A 22,380-nucleotide genomic window follows, 5' to 3' on the forward strand; every position below is an offset into this window, starting at 1 on the left:
TCCCCATCCCCAGAGCACAGCTCTCACCAAATATTTCCCAACAGGTTATGGAGTTGCTCACCAGAGTGGGGGTAAGGGGGGAAAGGTTACACAGAGAAGGTGAGTATCAAGTGACAACAGGGAACGTGTAAACTTCCCATGAATCACAGGGAGAAAAGACAATCCCAGCAGAGGGATCTATTGGTTAATGTTGCAGGGCAACATCAGGAAAGGGAGGTTAATTCATGAGTAGATTATCCTTGGAGCATCAATCAATTGAGTCCATGTAGCTTTTGATCATAGCTAGAAAAACTATGCATTCAAACATATTTAAACAGGTACCATATAGCGAGATCCCATCTGCCCCTATTGATTAATTCTCAATTTTACTTCATTGAAGAAATAAAGCGTTCTCACATTTATCCTTCTTTTGGGAACTGTTGACATGGAGAAGACATGTCAGCATTTCCAGTGGGTTCGAACCCGACAGGATAACATCGTGCTCAGAGAAAGTGAGGACTGCAGATTCTGGAGATTTTTCATAGTCGAGAGTATGGTGCTGGGAAAGCACAGCAGGTCAGGTAGTATCTGAGGAGCAGGAGAATTGATGTTTCGGGCATAAGTTCTTCATCAGGAATGATAGTGCTGCTGATTTAATTCAGCCACACCAGCTCCGTGATGGGGAATGCAGCTCCTGCTGTGCTGGGTGGGGAACAGTCAGCTTGGAATAAGGAACAATACTGGGAAAGAGAACAGGAGAAACTGAACAGTGCTATTCCATCTCATTACTGCCAGAAATGACTATCATCCCCTTCCAAAGTTCAGTCTAATTTCCTTTCAGATTAGCGTTTCTATACTCACAATGTGGAAATGCTAACTACCATAAAATGTCTGATGACTGATGTGTTATTCCTCACTCCATTCCTGAATTAATAACACCAGCAATAAGAAAGACTGAGGCAGGAATATCTCAATTTATCCTTGTTAACGGTTATGCTTTGTTGACAAAACAAGTCCCATAAAGGATGACAAAACTTACATAGTTTAAACACAGTGCCTAGGATCACCACAGACAGCAGGATGGAGACACCCAGGAGAACGTAGATCACCAGAGGTGTCCATTTTCCTTGGATAAGTTCTCTTGACCAGCCACGATACTCTGTAATGTGTAACGGAAAGTCATCAATGAGGCAGTTCAGGGAACCATTTTACAAAGAAGACTTTAAACCTTCACTTATGTGATTCTGAAGAAGAGGGGGAGGGGCCAACAGTTAGTGGAAGTTATTGAAGCTTGTACACAAACACATAAAGGACAAAGTAGCCTGTGGATCACATCCCCAAGCATCCACTCCCTCTACCACAGACACACACGGGCAGCACTGTGTACTATCTACCAGATGTACTGCAGGAATTCAGCAAACATCCTCAGGCAGCACCTTCTAAACCCTCACCACTTCCATCTAGAAGGACCAGGGCAGCAGATACATGGGAACGCCACCCCCCGCAAGTTCCCCTCTGAACCACGCACCACCCTGACAGAAATATACCATTATCCCTTCACTGACACTGAGTGAAAATCCTGGAACTCCCTCCCTATGGGTATTGTGCATCAACCGACAACACTTGGACTATAGTGATTTCAAGAAGGGAGCTCCCCCACCACCTTCTCGAGGAGCAACTAGGGACAGGGTAATAAATGCTGGACCCAGCCAGTGACCCCCACATCCCAGGAGTGAATATAGAAAACATGTGTTTCTTCAATTTGAGAACATTCAGAAACAGTAGCTTGAAGATCTAAACTAAGCAATAAATGGAAGTGATGTCAGTTATGGACAACAGACACATGGGGCAGACCTTGTAAGGCCCTGAAGGCCTTAGATAATGGAGAGAAATCTGGGACAATGATGGGAAAAGGCCACTGAGACTCCTCTCAATGTTGGGAGGAATTTGTTGTGTTTTTCTCCTGGAGTTCCAGGCATGTGGTTCTCACTAAGGAACAGCAAGGTGCCTCGAAGTGGGGATTACTGCTTGTCATCAACCTCATTAGCATTGTCTCTCACATCATTCATATCTAAGTTCCTGCCCTCGCACCTGCTGAATAGAAACTCTGTCCCTCCCTACTATCACCTAATCAAGGAGCGTCGCTCCGAAAGCTCGTGTGCTTCCAATTAAACCTGTTGGACTATAACCTGGTGTTGTGTGATTTTTAACTATGTCCCTCCCTGCCGTCCCCCTTCACGGTTTGATCCTGCAGCACTGGCCTTTGATGAGAGGGGCTCTGCTTGTCACTGGCCACTCAGGTGGTTCCTTTCTTCCTGCTGGAGGAACAGCAAGAACGTTTTATGTCCTCGTTGTTCAGTCATTGTGTCTGACACCTGCACACACAAGATGGGTGCTGGAGGAAAATAAACACGACTGCTGTGAGGTGAAAAGATAAAATAAGAAAATAAAGGAAAGGAAAATAGAAACTGTGAGCCAGGAATCTTGAGGGACAGGATGTACATGTATTTGGAAAAGCAAGGACTGATTAGGGATAGTCAACATGGCTTTATGCATGGGAAATCATGTCTCACAAACTTGATTGAGTTTTTTGAAGAATTAACAAAGAGCATTGATGAGGGTAGAGTGGTAGATGTGACCTATATGTACTTCAGTAAGGCGCTTGGCAAGGTTCCCCATTGGAGACTGATTAGATTGGATTCCCTACAGTGTGGAAACAGGCCCTTCGGTCCAACAAGTCCACACCGACTCTCCGAAGAGTAACCCACCCAGACCCATTTCCCTCTGACTAATGCACCTAGCACTACGGGCAATTTAGCATGGCCACTCCACCTGACCTGCACATCTTTGGACTGTGGGAGGAAACTGGAGCACCCGGAGGAAACCCACACAGACACGGGGAGAACGTGCAAACTCCACACAGACAGTCACCCAAGGCTGGAATCGAACGTGGGACCCTGGTGCTGTGAGACAGCAGTGCTAACCACTGAGCCACCATGCCACCCCATTTAGCAAGGTTAGATCTCACGGAATAAAGGAAGAACTCGCCATTTGGATACAGAACTGGCTCAAAGTAGAAGACAGAGGGTGGTGGTGGAGGGTTGTTTTTCAGACTGGAGGCCTGTGACCAGTGGAGTGCCACAAGGATCCGTGCTGGGCCCTCTACTTTTTGGCATTTACATAAATGATTTGGATGTGAGCATAAGAGGTACAGTTAGTAAGTTTGCAGATGACACCAAAATTGGAGGTGTAGTGGACAGCAAAGAAGATTACCTTGGATTACAACAGGATCTGGACCAGATGGGCCAATAGGCTGAGAAGTGGCAGATGGAGTTTAATTCAGAAAAATGCGAGGTGCTGCATTTTGGGAAAGCAAATCTTAGCAGGACTTATACACTTATTAGTAAGGTCCTAGAGAGTGTTACTGAATAAAGAGACCTTGGAGGGCAGGTTCATAGCTCCTTGAAAGTGGAGTCGCAGTGAAGTTTGTTATGCTTTCTTTTATTGGTCAAGTATTGAGTACAGGAGTTGAGTACAGGTTATGTTGCGGCTGTACAAGACATTGGTTAGGCCACTGTTGGAATATTGCATGCAATTCTGGTCTCCTTCCTATCAAAAAGATGTTGTAAAACTTGAAAGGGTTCAGAAAAGATTTACAAGGATGTTGCCAGGGTTTGAGCTATAGGGAGAGGCTGAACAGGCTGGGACTGTTTTCCCTGGAGCGTCGGAGGCTGAGGGGTGACCTTATAGAGGTTTACAAAATTATGAGGGGCATGGATAGGATAAATAGCCAAAGTCTTTTCCCTGGGATTGGGAGTCCAGAACTAGAGGGCATAGGTTTAGGGTGAGAGGGGAAAGATATAAAAGAGACCTAAGGGGCAACCTTTTCATGCAGAGGATGTATGTGTATGGATTAAGCTGCCATAGGAAGTGATGGAGGCTGGTACAATTGCAAAATTTAAAAGGCATCTGAATGGGTATATGAATAGGAAGAGTTTGCAGGGATATGGGCCTGGTGTTGGCAGGTGGGACTAGATTGGGTTGGGATATCTGGGCAGCATGGATGGGTTGGGCTGAAGGATCTGTTTCCATACTGTACATCTCGATGACTCTATGATTCTAATTCCCAAAATGGAATCCGAGTGTGAAATCCGACATCTCTGACCCACTGCTTGTTCCTCCAAAACCCTTGGCTTCCTGGCACCAGCATCTGTGGATACCCTCCAAGAGCAGTGACAGCACACACCCCCAGTGTGCCCGCATCTGTGTGACCGTGTATGTGTGCCCACATCTGTGTGCCTGCGTCTCTGCTCCCATGTCTGTATGACTGTGTCTGTATGCCAGTGTCTGTGTGCCTATGTCTGTGTGCCAGTCTGTGTGGCTGTGTCTGTGTTCCCCTTCCTGTGTTCCTGTCTGTGTGCCAGTGTCTCTGTCCCAGTGTCTGTGTGCCCATTTCTGTGTGCCAGTGTCTGTGTCTCCATGTCTGTGTGCCAGTGTCTGTGTTCCCATGTCTGTGTGTCAGTGTCTGCATGCCCATGTCTGTGTGCCAGTGTCTGTGTTCCCATGTCTGTGTGTCAGTGTCTGCATGCCCATGTCTGTGTGCCAGTGTTTGCGTGCCGGTGTCTGTGTGCCAGTGTCTGTGTTACCATGTCTGTGTGTCAGTGTCTGTGTGTCCATGTCAGTGTGGCAGTGTCTGTGTGCCGGTATCTGTGTGCCGGTATCTGTGTTCCCGTGTCTGTGTTCCCGTGTCTGTGTTCCCGTGTCTGTGTTCCCGTGTCTGTGTGCCGGTATCTGTGTTCCTGTGTCTGTGTTCCCGTGTCTGTGTGCCCATGTCTGTGTTCCTGTGTCTGTGTTCCCGTGTCTGTGTTCCCATGTCTGTGTTCCTGTGTCTGTGTGCCCATGTCTGTGTGCCCATGTCTATGTTCCCGTGTCTGTGTTCCTGTATCTGTGTTCCTGTGTCTGTGTTCCCGTGTCTGTGTTCCTGTGTCTGTGTTCCTGTGTCTGTGTGCCCGTGTCTGTGTTCCTGTGTCTGTGTTCCTGTGTCTGTGTTCCTGTGTCTGTGTTCCCATGTCTGTGTGCCCGTGTCTGTGTTCCTGCATCTGTGTGCCCATGTCTGTGTTCCCGTGTCTGTGTTCCCGCGTCTGTGTGCCGGCATCTGTGTTCCCGTGTCTGTGTTCCTGTGTCTGTGTTCCTGTGTCTGTGTTCCTGTGTCTGTGTGCTGGTATCTGTGTTCCCGTGTCTGTGTGCCCATGTCTGCGTTCCCGTGTCTGTGTTCCTGTGTCTGTGTGCCAGTATCTGTGTTCCCGTGTCTGTGTGCTGTTGTCTGTGTTCCCGTGTCTGTGTGCCTGTGTCTGTGTTCCCATGTCTCTGCTCCCATGCCTGTTTTCCCATGCCTGTGTTCCCATGTCTGTGTTCCTGTGTCTGTGTGCCGGTATCTGTGTTCCCGTGTCTGTGTGCCCATGTCTGTGTTCCCGTGTCTGTGTTCCTGTGTCTGTGTGCCGGTATCTGTGTTCCCGTGTCTGTGTGTTGTTGTCTGTGTTCCCGTGTCTGTGTTCCCATGTCAGTGTTCCCATGTCTCTGCTCCCATGCCTGTGTTCCCATGTCTGTGTTCCCATGTCTGTGTTCCCATGTCTGTGTTCCTGTGTCTGTGTGCCCATGTCTGTCTTCCCGTGTCTGTGTTCCTGTGTCTGTGTGCCCGTGTCTGTGTTCCTGTGTCTGTGTTCCCGTGTCTGTGTGCTGTTATTTGTGCTCCCGTGTCTCTGCTCCCATGTCTCTGCTCCCATGTCTGTGTTCCCGTGTCTGTGTTCCCGTGTCTGTGTGCCAGTGTCTGAGTGCTGGTATCTGTGTTCCCGTGTCTGTGTTCCCGTGTCTGTGTGCCGTTATCTGTGCTCCCGTGTCTCTGCTCCCATGTCTCTGCTCCCATGTCTGTGCGCCCGTGTCTGTGTGCTGTTGTCTGTGTTCCCGTGTCTGTGTTCCTGTGTCTGTGTTCCTGTGGCTGTGTGCCCATTTCTGTGTTCCCGTGTCTGTGTTCCCGTGTCTGTGTGCCGGTATCTGTGCTCCCGTGTCTGTGTGCTGTTGTCTGTGTTCCCATGTCTGTGTGCTGGTATCTGTGTTCCCATGTCTCTGCTCCCATGTCTGTGCGCCCGTGTCTGTGTGCTGTAGTCTGTGTTCCTGTGTCTGTGTGCCCATGTCTGTGTTCCCATGTCTGTGTTCCTGCGTCTGTGTGCCCGTGTCTGTGTTCCTGTGTCTGTGTGCCCATGTCTGTGTTCCCGTGTCTGTGTTCCTGTGTCTGTGTGCCGGTATCTGTGTTCCCGTGTCTGTGTTCCCGTGTCTGTGTTCCCGTGTCTGTGTGCCGGTATCTGTGCTCCCGTGTCTGTGTGCCCGTGTCTGTGTGCTGTTGTCTGTGTTCCCTTGTCTGTGTGCTGGTATCTGTGTTCCCATGTCTGTGTTCCTGTGTCTGTGTTCCTATGTCTGTGTGCCCATGTCTGTGTTCCCGTGTCTGTGTTCCCATGTCTGTGTGCCCGTGTCTGTGTTCCTGTGTCTGTGTGCCCATGTCTGTGTTCCCCTGTCTGTGTTCCTGTGTCTGTGTGCCGGTATCTGTGTTCCCGTGTCTGTGTGCCCGTGTCTGTGTTCCCATGTCTCTGCTCCCATGCCTGTGTTCCCATGTCTGTGTTCCCATGTCTGTGTTCCTCTGTGTGTGTGCCCGTGTCTGTGTTCCCATGTCTGTGTTCCTGTGTCTGTGTGCCCATGTCTCTGCTCCCATGTCTGTGCGCCCGTGTCTGTGTGCTGTTGTCTGTGTTCCCGTGTCTGTGTTCCTGTATCTGTGTGCCCGTGTCTGTGTTCCCGTGTCTGTGTTCCTGTGTCTGTGTTCCCGTATCTGTGTGCCGGCATCTGTGTTCCCGTGTCTGTGTGCCCGTGTATGTGTTCCCGTGTTTGTGTTCCCATGTCTGTGTTCCTGTGTCAGTGTGCCGTTATCTGTGCTCCCGTGTCTCTGCTCCCATGTCTGTGTTCCCGTGACTGTGTTTCTGTGTCTGTGTGCCCGTGTCTGTGTGCCCGTGTCTGTGTTCCCGTGTCTGTGTGCCCATGTCTGTGCTCCCGTGTCTGTGTTCCTCTGTCTGTGTTCCCGTGTCTGTGTTCCCGTGTCTGTGTTCCTGTGTCTGTGTGCCCGTGTCTGTGTTCCTGTGTCTGTGTGCCCATGTCTGTGTTCCCGTGTCTGTGTTCCTGTGTCTGTGTTCCTGTGTCTGTGGGCCTGTGTCTGTGTTCCTGTGTCTGTGTGCCCATGTCTGTGTTCCGTGTCTGTGTTCCTGTGTCTGTGTATCAGTATCTGTGTTCCCGTGTCTGTGTGCCTATGTCTGTGTTCCCGTATCTGTGTTCCCGTGTCTGTGTGCCGGTATCTGTGTTCCCGTGTCTGTGTGCCCATGTCTGTGTTCCCGTGTCTGTGTTCCAGTGTCTGTGTGCCGGTATCTGTGTTCCCGTGTCTGTGTGCCCATGTCTGTGTACCCGTGTCTGTGTTCCTGTGTCTGTGTGCCGGTATCTGTGTTCCTGTGTCTGTGTGCCCATGTCTGTGTTCCCGTGTCTGTGTTCCTGTGTCTGTGTGCCTGTATCTGTGTTCCCATGTCTGTGCGCCCGTGTCTGTGTCCTGTTGTCTGCGTTCCCGTGTCTGTGCACCTCTGTCTGTGCTCCCGTGTCTGTGTGCCATTGTCTTTGTGCATGTGCCTGTGTTCCTGTGTCTGTGTGCTGTTGTCTGTGTTCCCGTGTCTGTGCACCTCTGTTTGTGCTCCCGTGACTGTGTGCCATTGTCTGTGTTCCTGTGTCTGTGTGCCATTGTCTGTGTGCCCGTGTCTGTGTTCCTCATGGTTGCCCTAACTTGCGTTCCCCGCTCGTCTTTCAGTATGCCCACAGCGCCAGGCAGCTTATCGTGTTTATTAGCAGTGACTAGGCAAAGGGTTGAGCCTGTTGCTGCACTGTACCACATTAACGTCACTGCTGCACCCTGTGCCAGCAGCTGAGTTATCAGAAAGCCTGCTTGTGCTTCAACCGAATGGCTCGTGCCAATGGCAGGGAGGGTAGTGCCCAGTCACCACAAGGACTACAGTCTTCCACCGAGGTCACCAACTGAGAGAGACAGCGGTAGCCTCTGGTAGCAGCCCAGGGGCATGGGCAGAGTCAGGGAGCTGCCTGGAGTGGTCAGGGTCTGCCCTCCTCCATCACAGGTGATGGGAAAGCCCTTTCATCACCAACCCGTCCCCTGTCTCGACCGTCACTGCTCAGGAACAGGCTGTTTTCTCCTGGGATGGGACCCAGCTAAAGGTCGACTGTGGGAAAATGTGACCGACTCAGTGGTTAGGGCTGGTGGAGATCGGGAACATTTAGAGAGATGTTTCCAGTGAGTAGGTGATTAGGCAGTGCCCTGGCCATACAGTGCAGGAAGTTGGCATGGGTAAGAAAAGTCCCGAGAAGGTGCTGCAGACAATAGCGATAGTGGGAGAGCACGAGCCTTAATGTTCAGTTCCAGTTTTCACAGAGAGAGAGAGAGAGAAGCAGCAGAGAGAAGGTGGTGATGCTAACCCAGGGACAGTGGAAAAGGCCATTGACTGACTTCCTAAACAGTTGGGTGTTCTTGCAAACAGATGGGACTGCACTGACCTGGGTGGCACCTTCAGGCTAGACTGGCATGGTCTAGGGTCCTAGACCCGACTCATCCACCAGGACATTCAGGCAAAACATGGCACCCATGGCCCCAACTTTACCAAGGGAAAGGTCATGAGGTGGGACAGGTAGCTCTGGGACAGACACCTGAGGGACAGGCAGCCCTACAACAGGCAGCTCTGGGACAGGCAGCTAAGGAACAGGCAGCTCTGGATAGGCAGCTCTGGGACAGGCAGCTATGCGACAGGCAGCCCTGCAATAGGCAGCTCTGGGACATGCAGCTCTGGGACAGGCAGCTAAGAGACAGGCAGGTCTGGGACAGGCAGCTGTGGGACTGGCAGCTCTGGGACAGGCAGCTGTGGGACTGGCAGCTCTGGGACAGGCAGCTAAGGAACAGGCAGCTCTGAGACAGGCAGCTCTGGGACAGGCAGCTGTGGGACAGGCAGCCCTTCCACAAGCAGCTCTGGGACAGGCAGCTGTGGGACAGGCAGCTCAGGGACAGGCAACTCTGGGACAGGCAGCTGTGGGACAGGCAGCTCTGAGATAGGCAGCTCAGGGACATGCAGCTGTGGGACAGGCAGCTAAGGAACAGGCAGCTCTGAGACAGGCAGCTCTGGGACAGGCAGCTGTGGGACAGGCAGCCCTGCAACAAGCAGCTCTGGGACAGGCAGCTGTGGGACAGGCAGCTCTGGGACAGGCAGCTCTGGGACGGGCAGCTAAGGAGCAGGCAGCTCTGAGACAGGCAGCTCTGGGAAAGGCAGCTGTGGGACAGGCAGCTGTGGGACAGGCAGCCCTGCGACAAGCAGCTCTGGGACAGGCAGCAGTGGGACAAGCAGCTCTGGGACAGGAAACTCTGGGACAGGCAGCTGTGGGACAGGCAGCTCTGGGCAGGCAGCTGTGGGTTAGGCAGTTCTGGAACAGGCAGCTGTGGGACAGGCAACAGTGGGATAGGCAGCTGTGGGTTAGGCAGTTCTGGAACAGGCAGCTGTGGGACAGGCAACAGTGGGATAGGCAGCTGTGGGGTAGGCAGCTCTGGGACAGGCAGCTGTGGGACAGGCAGCTCTGGGACAGGCAGCTCTGAGACAGGCAGCTCTGGGAAAGGCAGCTGTGGGACAGGCAGCTCTGGGACAGGCAGCTGTGGGACAGGCAGCTGTGGGACAGGCAGCCCTGGGACAAGCAGCTCTGGGACAGGCAGCTGTGGGACAGGCAGCTCTGGGACAGGCAGCTCTGGGACAGGCAGCTGTGGGACAGGCATCTCTGGGACAGGCAGCTGTGGGACAGGCAGCCGTGCGACAAGCAGCTCTGGGACAGGCAGCTGTGGGACAGGCAGCCCTGGGACAGGCAGCTAAGGAGCAGGCAGCTCTGAGACAGGCAGCTCTGGGAAAGGCAGCTGTGGGACAGGCAGCTCTGGGACAGGCAGCTGTGGGACAGGCAGCTGTGGGACAGGCAGCCCTGCGACAAGCAGCTCTGGGACAGGCAACTGTGGGACAGGCAGCTCTGGGACAGGAAACTCTGGGACAGGCATCTCTGGAACAGGCAGCTCTGGGACAGGAAACTCTGGGACAGGCAGCTTTGGGACAGGCAGCTCTGGGCAGGCAGCTGTGGTTTAGGCAGTTCTGGAACAGGCAGCTGTGGGACAGGCAGCTCTGAGACAGGCATCTCTGGAACAGGCATCTCTAGAACAGGCAGTTCTGGGACAGGAAACTCTGGGACAGGCAGCTGTGGGACAGGCAGCTCTGGGGCAGGCAGCTGTGGGTTAAGCAGTTCTGGAACAGGCAGCTGTGGGACAGGCAACAGTGGGATAGGCAGCTGTGGGGGAGGCAGCTCTGGGACAGGCAGCTGAGGGTTGGCAGCTCTGGGACAGGCAGTTCTGAGACAGGCAACTGTGCGACAGGAAACTCTGGGACAGGCAGCTGTGGGACAGGCAGCTGTGGGACAGGAAACTCTGGGACAGGAAACTCTGGGACAGGCAGCTGTGGGACAGGCAACAGTGGGACAGGCAGCTCTGGGACAGGCAGCTGTGGGACAGGAAACTCTGGGACAGGCAACTGTGGGACAGGCAGCTGTGAGACAGGCAACTGTGGGACAGGAAACTCTGTGACAGGCAACTGTGTGACAGGCAGCTGTGGGACAGGCAGCTATGGGACAGGCAGCTATGGTGTAGGCAGCTCTGGAACAGGCGGCTCTGGAACAGGCAGCTGTGGGACAGGCAACTGTGTGACAGGCAGCTGTGGGACAGGCAGCTATGGTGTATGCAGCTCTGGAACAGGCGGCTCTGGAACAGGCAACTGTGGGACAGGAAACTCTGGGACAGGCAACTGTGGGACCGGCAGCTGTGGGACAGGCAACAGTGGGACAGTCAGCTCTGGGACAGGCAGCTGTGGGACAGGAAACTCTGGGACAGGCAACTGTGGGACAGGCAGCTGTGGGACAGGCAACAGTGGGACAGGAAACTCTGGGACAGGCAACTGTGGGACAGACAGCTGTGGGACAGGCAACGGTGGGACAGGAAACTCTGGGACAGGCAACTGTGGGACAGGCAGCTGTGAGACAGGCAACTGTGGGACAGGAAACTCTGTGACAGGCAACTGTGTGACAGGCAGCTGTGGGACAGGCAGCTGTGGTGTAGGCAGCTCTGGAACAGGCGGCTCTCGAACAGGCAGCTGTGGGACAGGAAACACTGTGACAGGCAACTGTGGGACCGGCAGCTCTGGGACAGGCAACTGTGGGACAGGAAACTCTGGGACAGGCAACTGTGTGACAGGCAGCTGTGGGACAGGAAACTCTGTGACAGGCAACTGTGTGACAGGCAGCTGTGGGACAGGCAACAGTGGGACAGTCAGCTCTGGGATAGGCAGCTGTGGGACAGGAAACTCTGGGACAGGCAACTGTGGGACGGGCAGCTGTGGGACAGGCAACAGTGGGACAGGAAACTCTGGGACAGGCAACTGTGGGACAGACAGCTGTGGGACAGGCAACAGTGGAACAGGAAACTCTGGGACAGGCAACTGTGGGACAGGCAGCTGTGAGACAGGCAACTGTGGGACAGGAAACTCTGTGACAGGCAACTGTGGGACAGGCAGCTGTGGGACAGGCAGCTGTGGGACAGGAAACTCTGGGACAGGCAACTGTGGGACAGACAGCTGTGGGACAGGCAACTCTGTGACAGGCAACTGTGTGACAGGCAGCTGTGGGACAGGAAACTCTGTGACAGGCAACTGTGTGACAGGCAGCTGTGAGACAGGCAACTGTGGGACAGGAAACTCTGTGACAGGCAACTGTGGGACAGGCAGCTGTGGGACAGGCAGCTCTGGGACAGGCAGCTGTGGGACAGTAAACTCTGTGACAGGCAACTGTGGGACAGTCAGCTGTGGGACAGGCAGCTCTGGGACAGGCAGCTGTGGGACAGGCAGCTGTGGGACAGGAAACTCTGGGACAGGCAACTGTGGGACAGACAGCTGTGGGACAGACAACTGTGGGATCGGCAGCTCTGGGACAGGCAACTGTGGGACAGGAAACTCTGGGACAGGCAACTGTGTGACAGGCAGCTGTGGGGACAGGAAACTCTGTGACAGGCAACTGTGTGACTGGCAGCTGTGGGACAGGCAACAGTGGGACAGTCAGCTCTGGGACAGGCAGCTGTGAGACAGGAAACTCTGTGACAGGCAACTGTGGGACAAGCAGCTCTGGGACAGGCAACTGTGGGACAGGAAACTCTGGGACAGGCAACTGTGTGACAGGCAGCTGTGGGACAGGAAACTCTGTGACAGGCAACTGTGTGACAGGCAGCTGTGGGACAGGCAACAGTGGGACAGTCAGCTCTGGGACAGGCAGCTGTGGGACAGGAAACTCTGGGACAGGCAACTGTGGGACGGGCAGCTGTGGGACAGGCAACAGTGGGACAGGAAACTCTGGGACAGGCAACTGTGGGACAGACAGCTGTGGGACAGGCAACAGTGGGACAGGAAACTCTGGGACAGGCAACTGTGGGACAGACAGCTGTGAGACAGGCAACTGTGGGACAGGAAACTCTGGGACAAGCAACTGTGGGACAGACAGCTGTGGGACAGGCAACAGTGGGACAGGAAACTCTGTGACAGGCAACTGTGTGACAGGCAGCTGTGGGACAGGCAGCTGTGGTGTAGGCAGCTCTGGAACAGGCGGCTCTGGAACAGGCAGCTGTGGGACAGGAAACTCTGTGACAGGCAACTGTGGGACCGGCAGCTCTGGGACAGGCAACTGTGGGACAGGAAACTCTGTGACAGGCAACTGTGTGACAGGCAGCTGTGGGACAGGAAACTCTGTGACAGGCAACTGTGTGACAGGCAGCTGTGAGACAGGCAACTGTGGGACAGGAAACTCTGTGACAGGCAACTGTGGGACAGGCAGCTGTGGGACAGGCAGTTGTGGGACAGGAAACTCTGGGACAGGCAACTGTGTGGACAGGCAGCTGTGGGACAGGCAGCTCTGGGACAGGAAACTCTGTGACAGGCAACTGTGGGACAGGCAGCTGTGGGACAGGCAGTTGTGGGACAGGAAACTCTGGGACAGGCAACTGTGTGGACAGGCAGCTGTGGGACAGGCAGCTCTGGGACAGGCAGCTGTGGGACAGGAAACTCTGTGACAGGCAACTGTGGGACAGTCAGCTGTGGGACAGGCAGCTCTGAGACAGGCAACTGTGGGGCAGGCAGCTGTGAGACAGGCAACTGTGGGACAGGAAACTCTGTGACAGGCAACTGTGGGACAGGCAGCTGTGGTGTAGGCAGCTCTGGAACAGGCGGCTCTGGAACAGGCAGCTGTGGGACAGGAAACCCTGGGACAGGCAACTGTGGGACGGGCAGCTGTGGGACAGGCAACAGTGGGACAGGCAGCTCTTGGACAGGCAGCTGTGGGACAGGAAACTCTGTAACAGGCAACTGTGTGACAGGCAGCTGTGGGACAGGCAGCTGTGGGACAGGAAACTCTGTGACAGGCAACTGTGGGACAGGCTGCTGTGGGACAGGCAACAGTGGGACAGGCAGCTCTGGGACAGGCAACTGTGTGACAGGCAGCTGTGGGACAGGCAGCTGTGGTGTAGGCAGCTCTGGAACAGGCGGCTCTGGAACAGGCAGCTGTGGGACAGGAAACTCTGGGACAGGCAACTGTGGGACCGGCAGCTGTGAGACAGGCAACTGTGGGACAGGAAACTCTGGGACAGGCAACTGTGGGACAGGCAGCTCTGGGGCAGGCAGCTGTGGGACAGGCAGCTGTGGGACAGGCAGCTGTGGGACAGGCAGCTGTGAGACAGGCAACTGTGGGACAGGCAGCTGTGGGACAGGCAGCTGTGAGACAGGCAACTGTGGGACAGGCAACTGTGGGACAGGAAACTCTGTGACAGGCAACTGTGGGACAGGCAGCTGTGGTGTAGGCAGCTCTGGAACAGGCGGCTCTGGAACAGGCAGCTGTGGGACAGGAAACTCTGGGACAGGCAACTGTGGGACAGGCAGCTGTGGGACAGGCAACAGTGGGACAGGCAGCTCTTGGACAGGCAGCTGTGGGACAGGAAACTCTGGGACAGGCAACTGTGGGACAGGCAGCTGTGGGACAGGCAGCTATGTGTTGGCAGCTCTGGAACAGGCGGCTCTGGAACAGGCAGCTGTGGGACAGGAAACTCTGGGACAGGCAACTGTGGGACAGGCTGCTGTGGGACAGGCAACAGTGGGACAGGCAGCTCTGGGACAGGCAACTGTGTGACAGGCAGCTGTGGGACAGGCAGCTGTGGTGTAGGCAGCTCTGGAACAGGCGGCTCTGGAACAGGCAGCTGTGGGACAGCAAACTCTGGGACAGGCAACTGTGGGACCGGCAGCTGTGAGACAGGCAACTGTGGGACAGGAAACTCTGGGACAGGCAACTGTGGGACAGGCAGCTCTGGGGCAGGCAGCTGTGGGACAGGCAGCTGTGGGACAGGCAGCTGTGGGACAGGCAGCTGTGAGACAGGCAACTGTGGGACAGGCAGCTGTGGGACAGGCAGCTGTGAGACAGGCAGCTGTGGGGTAGGCAGCTGTGGGACAGGAAACTCTGTGACAGGCAACTGTGTGACAGGCAGCTGTGGGACAGGCAGCTGTGGTGTAGGCAGCTCTGGAACAGGCGGCTCTGGAACAGGCAGCTGTGGGACAGGAAACTCTGGGACAGGCAACTGTGGGACAGGCAGCTGTGGGACAGGCAACAGTGGGACAGGCAGCTCTGGGACAGGCAGCTGTGGGACAGGAAACTCTGGGACAGGCAACTGTGGGACAGGCAGCTGTGAGACAGGCAACTGTGGGACAGGAAACTCTGTGACAGGCAACTCTGGGACAGGCAGCTGTGGGACAGGCAGCTGTGGTGTAGGCAGCTCTGGAACAGGAAACTCTGGAACAGTCAGCTGTGGGACTGGAAACTCTGAGACAGGCAACTGTGGGACCGGCAGCTGTGAGACAGGCAACTGTGGGACAGGAAACTCTGTGACAGGCAACTGTGGTACAGGCAGCTGTGAGACAGGTAGCTGTGCGACTGGCAGCTGTGGGACAGGCAGCTGTGAGACAGGCAGCTGTGGGACAGGCAGCTGTGGGACAGGCAGCTCTGGGACAGGCAGCTCTGACACCGGCAGCTGTGGGACAGGCAGCTGTGGGACAGGCAGCTGTGGGACAGGCAGCTCTGGGACAGGCAGCTGTGGGACAGGCAGCTCTGGGACAGTCAGCTGTGGGACAGGCAGCTCTGGGACAGGCAGCTGTGGGACAAGCAGCTCTGGGACAGGCAGCTGTGGGACAGGCAGCTCTGGGACAGGCAGCTGTGGGACAGGCAGTATGTGTCCAGCTGAGAAACACCCCCTTGAGGATGTGCCAGCACCAAGGCTGACAAGGTACACAGGGATATCTCGTGCCGGTGATCTCTTCCCGCTGAAGCAAGTGCTCGGATTGGGTGAGCATTGGACAACAGGAGCATTGTAGGAATGGAGTCAGTCGCTAATGAGGCAGGTTTGGGATAATAACCCAAGGAAACCCTTCGTCCTCAGAAAGAGAAACCTTCCATCGAGCGCGATGAAAATGACACAGTGAAATATCAGCACACTTCGCCCTTGTCATCGATATGGTCCGATGGAATACAATACAGTTACATCCATCTCACAACATTAACTCATTCTTTCAAAACTTCATTAATCTCATCCAACAAATTTATCTTAAATAAACTTTCAATGATTTCAATGTGACTGAGTAACACTAAAGAGATTGAAGAGGAGATTTCTGACCCCTGTTCTGTCTCATTGATCATCCATCAGTTCTCCTGGAGAAGTGACATTTCCTGACAAGATGTTACCTCGAGGAGAGGGAAAGGATCTTTTTCACTGTTGTTAATTGATTGTTAAAAATCATACAACACCAGGTTATAGTCCAACAGGTTTAATTGGAAGCACACTAGCTTTCGGAGCGACGCTCCTTCATCAGGTGATAGTGGAGGGCTCAATCCTAACACAGAATTTACGCAAAAATTTACAGTGTGATGTAACTGAAATTATACATTGAAAAATTGATTGTTAAGCCTTTCATCTGTTAGAATACAGTGATAGTTTCACTTCTTTCATGTGTAAATCACAAAACCTTTTTTTAAAAATTGCATTCTCAGGTTAGCTGTTAACAATGGTGATAGCTAGACAATATGTTAATTGATTGGCATATGATAATGAACTCTAGATTTACTCAAACTGAATAAACAGGAATGACCTTTGCTCAGTACCTGCCAGTTCCTGATCTCCTCTGCCTTTTCTCAGTTGATCAAGATGGCCAGCAGTGAGATGTTCGTATCCATCAGTTGGATCCATTGCACAGCTGGAGGAACTTTGTTATCAAGTGAACCCCCGTTTGAAGAACTGAGAGAAATGTTCCTCGCAGTTCCTTTTTCTGTTGTTCTAAAATAAAACACAAACAAAAATTATGCCTGATCAGCAGAAAGCTATTTCAGCATTTTGCTTTTGTGCTGGTGTGGGGAGCTGGTCAATGTCTGGAGTCACCTTGGTAAATGAGTCAGGCATTCCTCTCCCTTGCTCGGGATTTTAGACAGATATCTCTTTAGATTGTCACAAACTTCAGGAGCCCATTAGCAAGTGCTCTCCGGACTGATATTAGGTCCAATAATTATGGTCGATAAAGACGATTCATTCAGGTGATGCTTATTTCCCAACTTCACTATAACTAGTTAGAAATAACCAATCAGTGGAATCCCAACGTTTTCTTAAATAAGGTCAGGGCATCATGTGGATTTGGAGTCAGTCCTGCTAAACACATCGACAATTTGCCATTTCGCTGCGTTGATAGCTTTGAGGGGTATGGTTCAGGAACAAGACTCTTGAAATGTTGTCCTTAAAACAGAACCAACTGATCAAGATTTTCACTTTCAGGCAGTAATTGTGATGTGGAGCCCAGCATTGCCACTCTGCTTCCTGCCTGGCAGGGCTCACCCATGCTGCTCTCACTTTGAGAAAGGGGTGGCACCAGGATCTGTGGAAACAGGTTCGGGGCAGGAATGGAAGTGGGCAGATGCCAAGGCCAGCAGACCCTCCCTCATTCACTGGGACATTGTAATTGAGTGTGAGGTGCGCTCCCCCTCATTCCTGAGCCTCTGGCCCTTCCTCACTCTCCCATGATTCCCGTGTACCTTCCTTACCTCCCCTGCTCCCTCATGTTCCCCATGGCCACACTATGTCCACTCACCTAGGACTCACTCTGGACAGAACCCATGAGCCCTATAGGCCCTAAGGCTTGGAGTTACTTATGAGATTGTCAAAGTAAGTAAGCAGTCATTCAAAGGTCTCTTTGAAAAACTTCAACTTCTCTTTAAATTGTCAATCGAAATAATGCAACCAATGTTGTGGTTCTGTTCACCGAGCTGGGAATTTGTGTTGCAGATGTTTCGTCCCCTGTCTAGGTGATATCCTCAGTGCTTGGGAGCCTCCTGTGAAGCGCTTCTGTGATGTTTCCTCCGACATTTGTAGTGGTCTGTCCCTGCCGCTTCCGGTTGTCAGTTTCAGCTGTCCGCTGCAGTGGCCGGTATATTGGGTCCGGGTCGATGTGCTTATTGATTGAATCTGTGGATGAATGCCATGCCTCTAGGAATTCCCTGGCTGTTCTCTGTTTGGCTTGTCCTATAATAGTAGTGTTGTCCCAGTCGAATTCATGTTGCTTGACATCTGCGTGTGTGGCTACTAGGGATAGCTGGTCGTGTCATTTCGTGGCTAGTTGGTGTTCATGGATGCGGATCGTTAGCTGTCTTCCTGTTTGTCCGATGTAGTGTTTTGTGCAGTCCTTGCATGGGATTTTGTACACTACAACTCACCAGAACGAAGGACCCGATACCCAGCATGAGCAAAACTAATGTAGTGTACAACATTGGTTGTACGAAACGTCTGCAACACAAATTCCCAGCTCGGCGAACAGAACCACAACAACGAGCACCCGAGCTACAAATCTTCTCACAAATAATGCAACCAATCCCCTTGCTGTCTGCCAATATCTCCTGCTGAGCTATATCTGTGTGGGGATCCAGCGCAGATACACCAACAGAGCTTCCAGAGGAAAATACACCAAAACCGTTTGAAGTAGTGGGAGAGATAACTATCTGCTGCTCCTCTTCAAAAGGCTAAATGCACAACTGGACAGTTCATTACAGAACAGGCAGAATCACAAGAGGATGTTGACAGGTTAGGATCTTAACCTCAGCGCTGTTGAACGTGCGAGGGTACGTTATAAAAGGAAAGGAAAAGGGAAGAGAGGGGCTGGGAAGGGAAAGGAAGGGAAGAGAAGGGGAAGGAAAGGGAAGGGAAGGGAAAGGAAGGGAGGGGAAGGGAACCGGAAGGGTGATGCCCCACACAGACAGTCACAGTAGATCGTCACAATCTTCAGGAACCCGCCAACCTATCACTCTGCTCATGTGATCTAACTTCCCTTTCAAACACTCACTAACATACTGCCTCCCACCGTTATACACCTTCAAATGATGCCAGTGCCCTACACACCTCTCACTGCCCCCATTCCCCACCAGCGATGGCAGTTCCATCAGCCCGACACTGAACAGCACCATCACTGACAGTTTGTCCTCGATCTTACTGCTCAAGGCTATTCACATCAGACAGGAACAGAGCTGACCAGGCATGAGGCCTGTACACCCTTCAGCCTGATGGAGGGGATGGTATGCCATATCACAGGGTCAACCCTGACACAGTCTCTGCGACAATGTCAACTTGGAGAAAGTGAGGACTGCAGATGCTGGAGATCGGAGCTGAAAATGTGTTGCTGGAAAAGCGGAGCAGGTCAGGCAGTATCCAAGAAGCAGGAGAATCGACGTTTTGGGCATGAGCCCTTCTTCAGGAATCCTGAAGAAGGGCTCATGCCCGAAACGTCGATTCTCCTGCTCCTTGGATGCTGCCTGACCTGCTGCGCTTTTCCAGCAACACATTTTCAGCTCTCGACAATGTCAACTTCACAACTTTCAGAACTTCATGGATTGAACGAATCAACAATAACTCTTTCTGGAATAAATTGTTTCAGAAGAGGAAAGGGACAAGAAGAAACTGTCATAAAGGAATTAAAAGTAACACACAGCTGACATGGTGTCTCAGTGGTTAGCACTGCTGCCTCACAGCGCCAGGGACCTGGTTTCGATTCCAGCCTTGGGCAATTGTCTGTGTGGAATTTGCACATTCTCCCCATATCTGTGTGGGTTTCCTCTGGGTGGTCCGGTTTCCTCCCACAGTCCAGGGATGTACAGTTTCGGGTGAATTGGCCATGCTAAATTGTTCATTGTATTCAGGGATGTGTAGGTTAGGTGCATTAAACAGAGGTAAACAACAGAGTAATGGGGAGGGCAATGGGTCTGGGTGAGTTACTCTTTGGAGGGTCAGTGTGGACTTGCTGGGCCAAATGGCCTGTTTCCACACTGTCAGGATTCTAGGATTCTAATTTAATTAAGAATGAGCCAAAGCAACATGAACAAGCTGTCCACTTGGAAAGGGGAGGTCACATGACTTGATAACCTGCTGTCTCATGACAAATGGGTCATCAAGAGGGTCCGCACTCTCCTGAAGGATGGTGGTTCAATCCAGGTCAGGCTGTTTCTAACAGATAGCTCACTCTGAATGGAACAGGGAGCAGGAGAGCTCCTCCTGATAGAAAGACAAGCTCCAGAGGAGAGAACTCCAGACTTTGTCCTTCCATTCTGAAACCATTCTCACATACAGGATCCGTATCCCTTTATTCCCTTCCTATTCATGGATCTGTATCGGTGCCTCTTAAATAATGCTATTGTATCTGCTTCCACCATCTCCTCTGGCAGCATGTTCCAAGCACTGACCACCCTTTGTGGGAAAAACCTGCCTCTCACAAACCTTTTAAACATTTCCCCTCACGCCTTGAACCTGTCCCCCCTAGTAACTATCCCTCCACCCTGGGAAAAAGCCTCATACATTCCACTCTATCCATGCCAGTCTATCCAGCTTTTCTTCATGGCTAAACTCCAGCACCCTCAATACCCCACTCCCCCTCCCCCCCTCCGCGCAATACTTGGTAAGCCTTTTCTGGACCCTCTCCAAACCATCCACTTCCTTCTGGGAGTGTGGTGAGCAGAATTGTACGCAGTATTCCAAGTATAGACTAACTAAAGTTCTGTAAAGCTGCAGCATAACTTGCCTTTCCTTATTCTCAGTGTCCCTTCCAGTGAAGGTCAGCCCTTTGTTACTGCCTTATCGAGCTGCATGGCCACCTTCAATGATCTGTGGGCCTGTACACCCAGATCCCTCCGAAGGGTCCTACCATTCACTGTATCATTTCCACCTGTACTTGACCTTCCAAAATACATCACCCCACATTTGTCCGGATTAAACTCCCATCTGCCATTTTTCTGCCCATACCTCCAACTGATCTATATCCTGCTGAATCCTCTGACAGTCCTCCTCGTGATCCACAACTCCACCAATCTTTCTATCATCCACAAACTCACTAATCAGACCAGCTACGTTTCCTCCAAATCATTTCTGTCGATCACGAACAGCAGAGTTCCCAGCACTGATCCCGATGGAACACCACTAGGCACAGCATTCTGTTCCGAAAAGCCTCTATCCACTGTCTCTGAAGACTCAGCCAGTTCACTATCCATCCTGGCAGCTCACCCCTGATACCATGTGACTTCAACTTTTGTACCAGTCTGCCACTGTCTATCGCTAATAAGTCCAATTGATTCTATATGCGTATAGATCTTGTCCCTGAGAATGGTTCCGATAAATTCCCTACCACCAATTTGAGGGTCATAGGCCTGTAATTTCCTGGACTGGGACAACACTGGCTATTCTCCTGTCCTCTGGGCGTTCACCTGTGGCCAAAGAGGATACAAAGATGTCTGTCAATGCTCCAGCAGCTTGTTACTGCGCCACTCTCAATATTCTGGGATGGATCTCATTAGGACCCACGAATTGCTTCTTGTTGGTGAATCCTGACACCAAGTATTCGTTTAGGAGCTCACCTACATCTTCTGGCTCCACATACCGATTCCTTCCTTTGTCCTTGAGTGGGCCAACCCTTTCTCAGGCTACCATTATGCTTTTTATATCTGTATAAAAATCTTTGGGATTCTCCTTAATCCTGTTCGCTAATGACTTTTCATTACCCCTTTTATCCTTTCTAATTCCTTGTTTAAGTTTTTCCCTACTTTCCTTACATACTTCATGAGCTTCACCTGTTCGTGAAATTAGTTCTTGAAGCCGTGTGGGCCCAGGGTGTACTAGCGAGATGGATAGAGAAATGGCTGGGCAGCAGGAGGCAGAGAGTAGTCATGGAAGGGAGTTTCTCAAAATGGAGAACTGTGACCAGTGATGTTCCACAGGGATCCCAACAGTGTTGGGACCACTGTTGTTTGCGATTTACATAAATGATCTGAAGACAGGTATAGGTTGTCTGATTAGCAAGTCTGCAGATGACACTAAAATTGGTGGAGTCGCAGGTAGTGAAGGGGACTGTCAGAAAATGTAGCAGAATATAGATAGATTGGAGAGTTGGGCACAAAAATTTCAGCTGGAGTTCAATCCGAGCAAATGTGAGCTGATGCATTTTGGAAAATCCAATTCAGGAGTGAACTATATGGTAAATAAAATGTTCTGGGGAAAATTGATGAACAGAGGTGGCAACACAGGTCAACAGAGTGGTCAAGAAGGCATACGGCCTGCTTTCCTTCATTGCACGGAGTATTGAGTACAAGAGTTGGCAGGTCATGTTGCAGTTGTATAAGGCTTTGGTTCAGCCACATTTGGAATACTGCGTACAGTTCTGGTCACCACATTACCAAAAGGATGTGAATGCTTTGCATAGAGTGCAGAGGAGGTTCACCAGGATGTAGCCTTGTATGGAGGGCAATAGCTATGAAGAGGGGTTAAGTAGATTAGGATTATTTTCATTAGAAAGACGGAGTTGAGGGGGGACCTGATTGAGGTCTACAATCATGAGAGGTGGAGACAGGATGGATAGCAAGAAGCTTTTTCCCAGAGTGGGGGACACAATTACTAGGAGTCACGAGTTCAAGGTGAGAGGGGAAAGGTTTCAAGAAGGTGTGGGTGGAAATGTCTTTACACAGATGGTGGTGGGTGCCTGGAACACATTGCCAGTGGAGGTGGCAGAGGTGGGCATGATAGCGTCATTTAAGGACTATCCAGACAGATACATGAATGGGCAGGGAGCAAAGGGTTACAGATCCTTAGAA

General features: G+C 52.2%; 1 protein-coding gene across 2 annotated transcripts in view; it reads right to left on the reverse strand.

Annotated features, from left to right (window-relative positions):
* The window catches only part of LOC148136466 (hepatic lectin-like), a 38,726-nt gene that overhangs the window by 14,150 nt on the left and 2,196 nt on the right, over nucleotides 1–22,380 (reverse strand). For both annotated transcript variants that reach the window (XM_087983170.1, XM_087983169.1), the window contains exons 2-3: nucleotides 16,378–16,549; nucleotides 1,019–1,138 (exon numbers count right to left, since the gene is read on the reverse strand). In XM_087983170.1, coding sequence (XP_087839296.1) covers nucleotides 1,019–1,138; nucleotides 16,378–16,462 — 205 coding nt within the window. In that variant the 5' untranslated portion in view covers nucleotides 16,463–16,549. The remainder of the gene's footprint in view (nucleotides 1–1,018; nucleotides 1,139–16,377; nucleotides 16,550–22,380) is intronic.

The sequence above is a fragment of the Chiloscyllium plagiosum genome, unplaced genomic scaffold, assembly GCF_037043375.1.
Source record: "Chiloscyllium plagiosum isolate Xiang-an unplaced genomic scaffold, Cpla_swu_hap1 HiC_scaffold_45, whole genome shotgun sequence".
Taxonomy (NCBI): Eukaryota; Metazoa; Chordata; class Chondrichthyes; order Orectolobiformes; family Hemiscylliidae; genus Chiloscyllium; species Chiloscyllium plagiosum.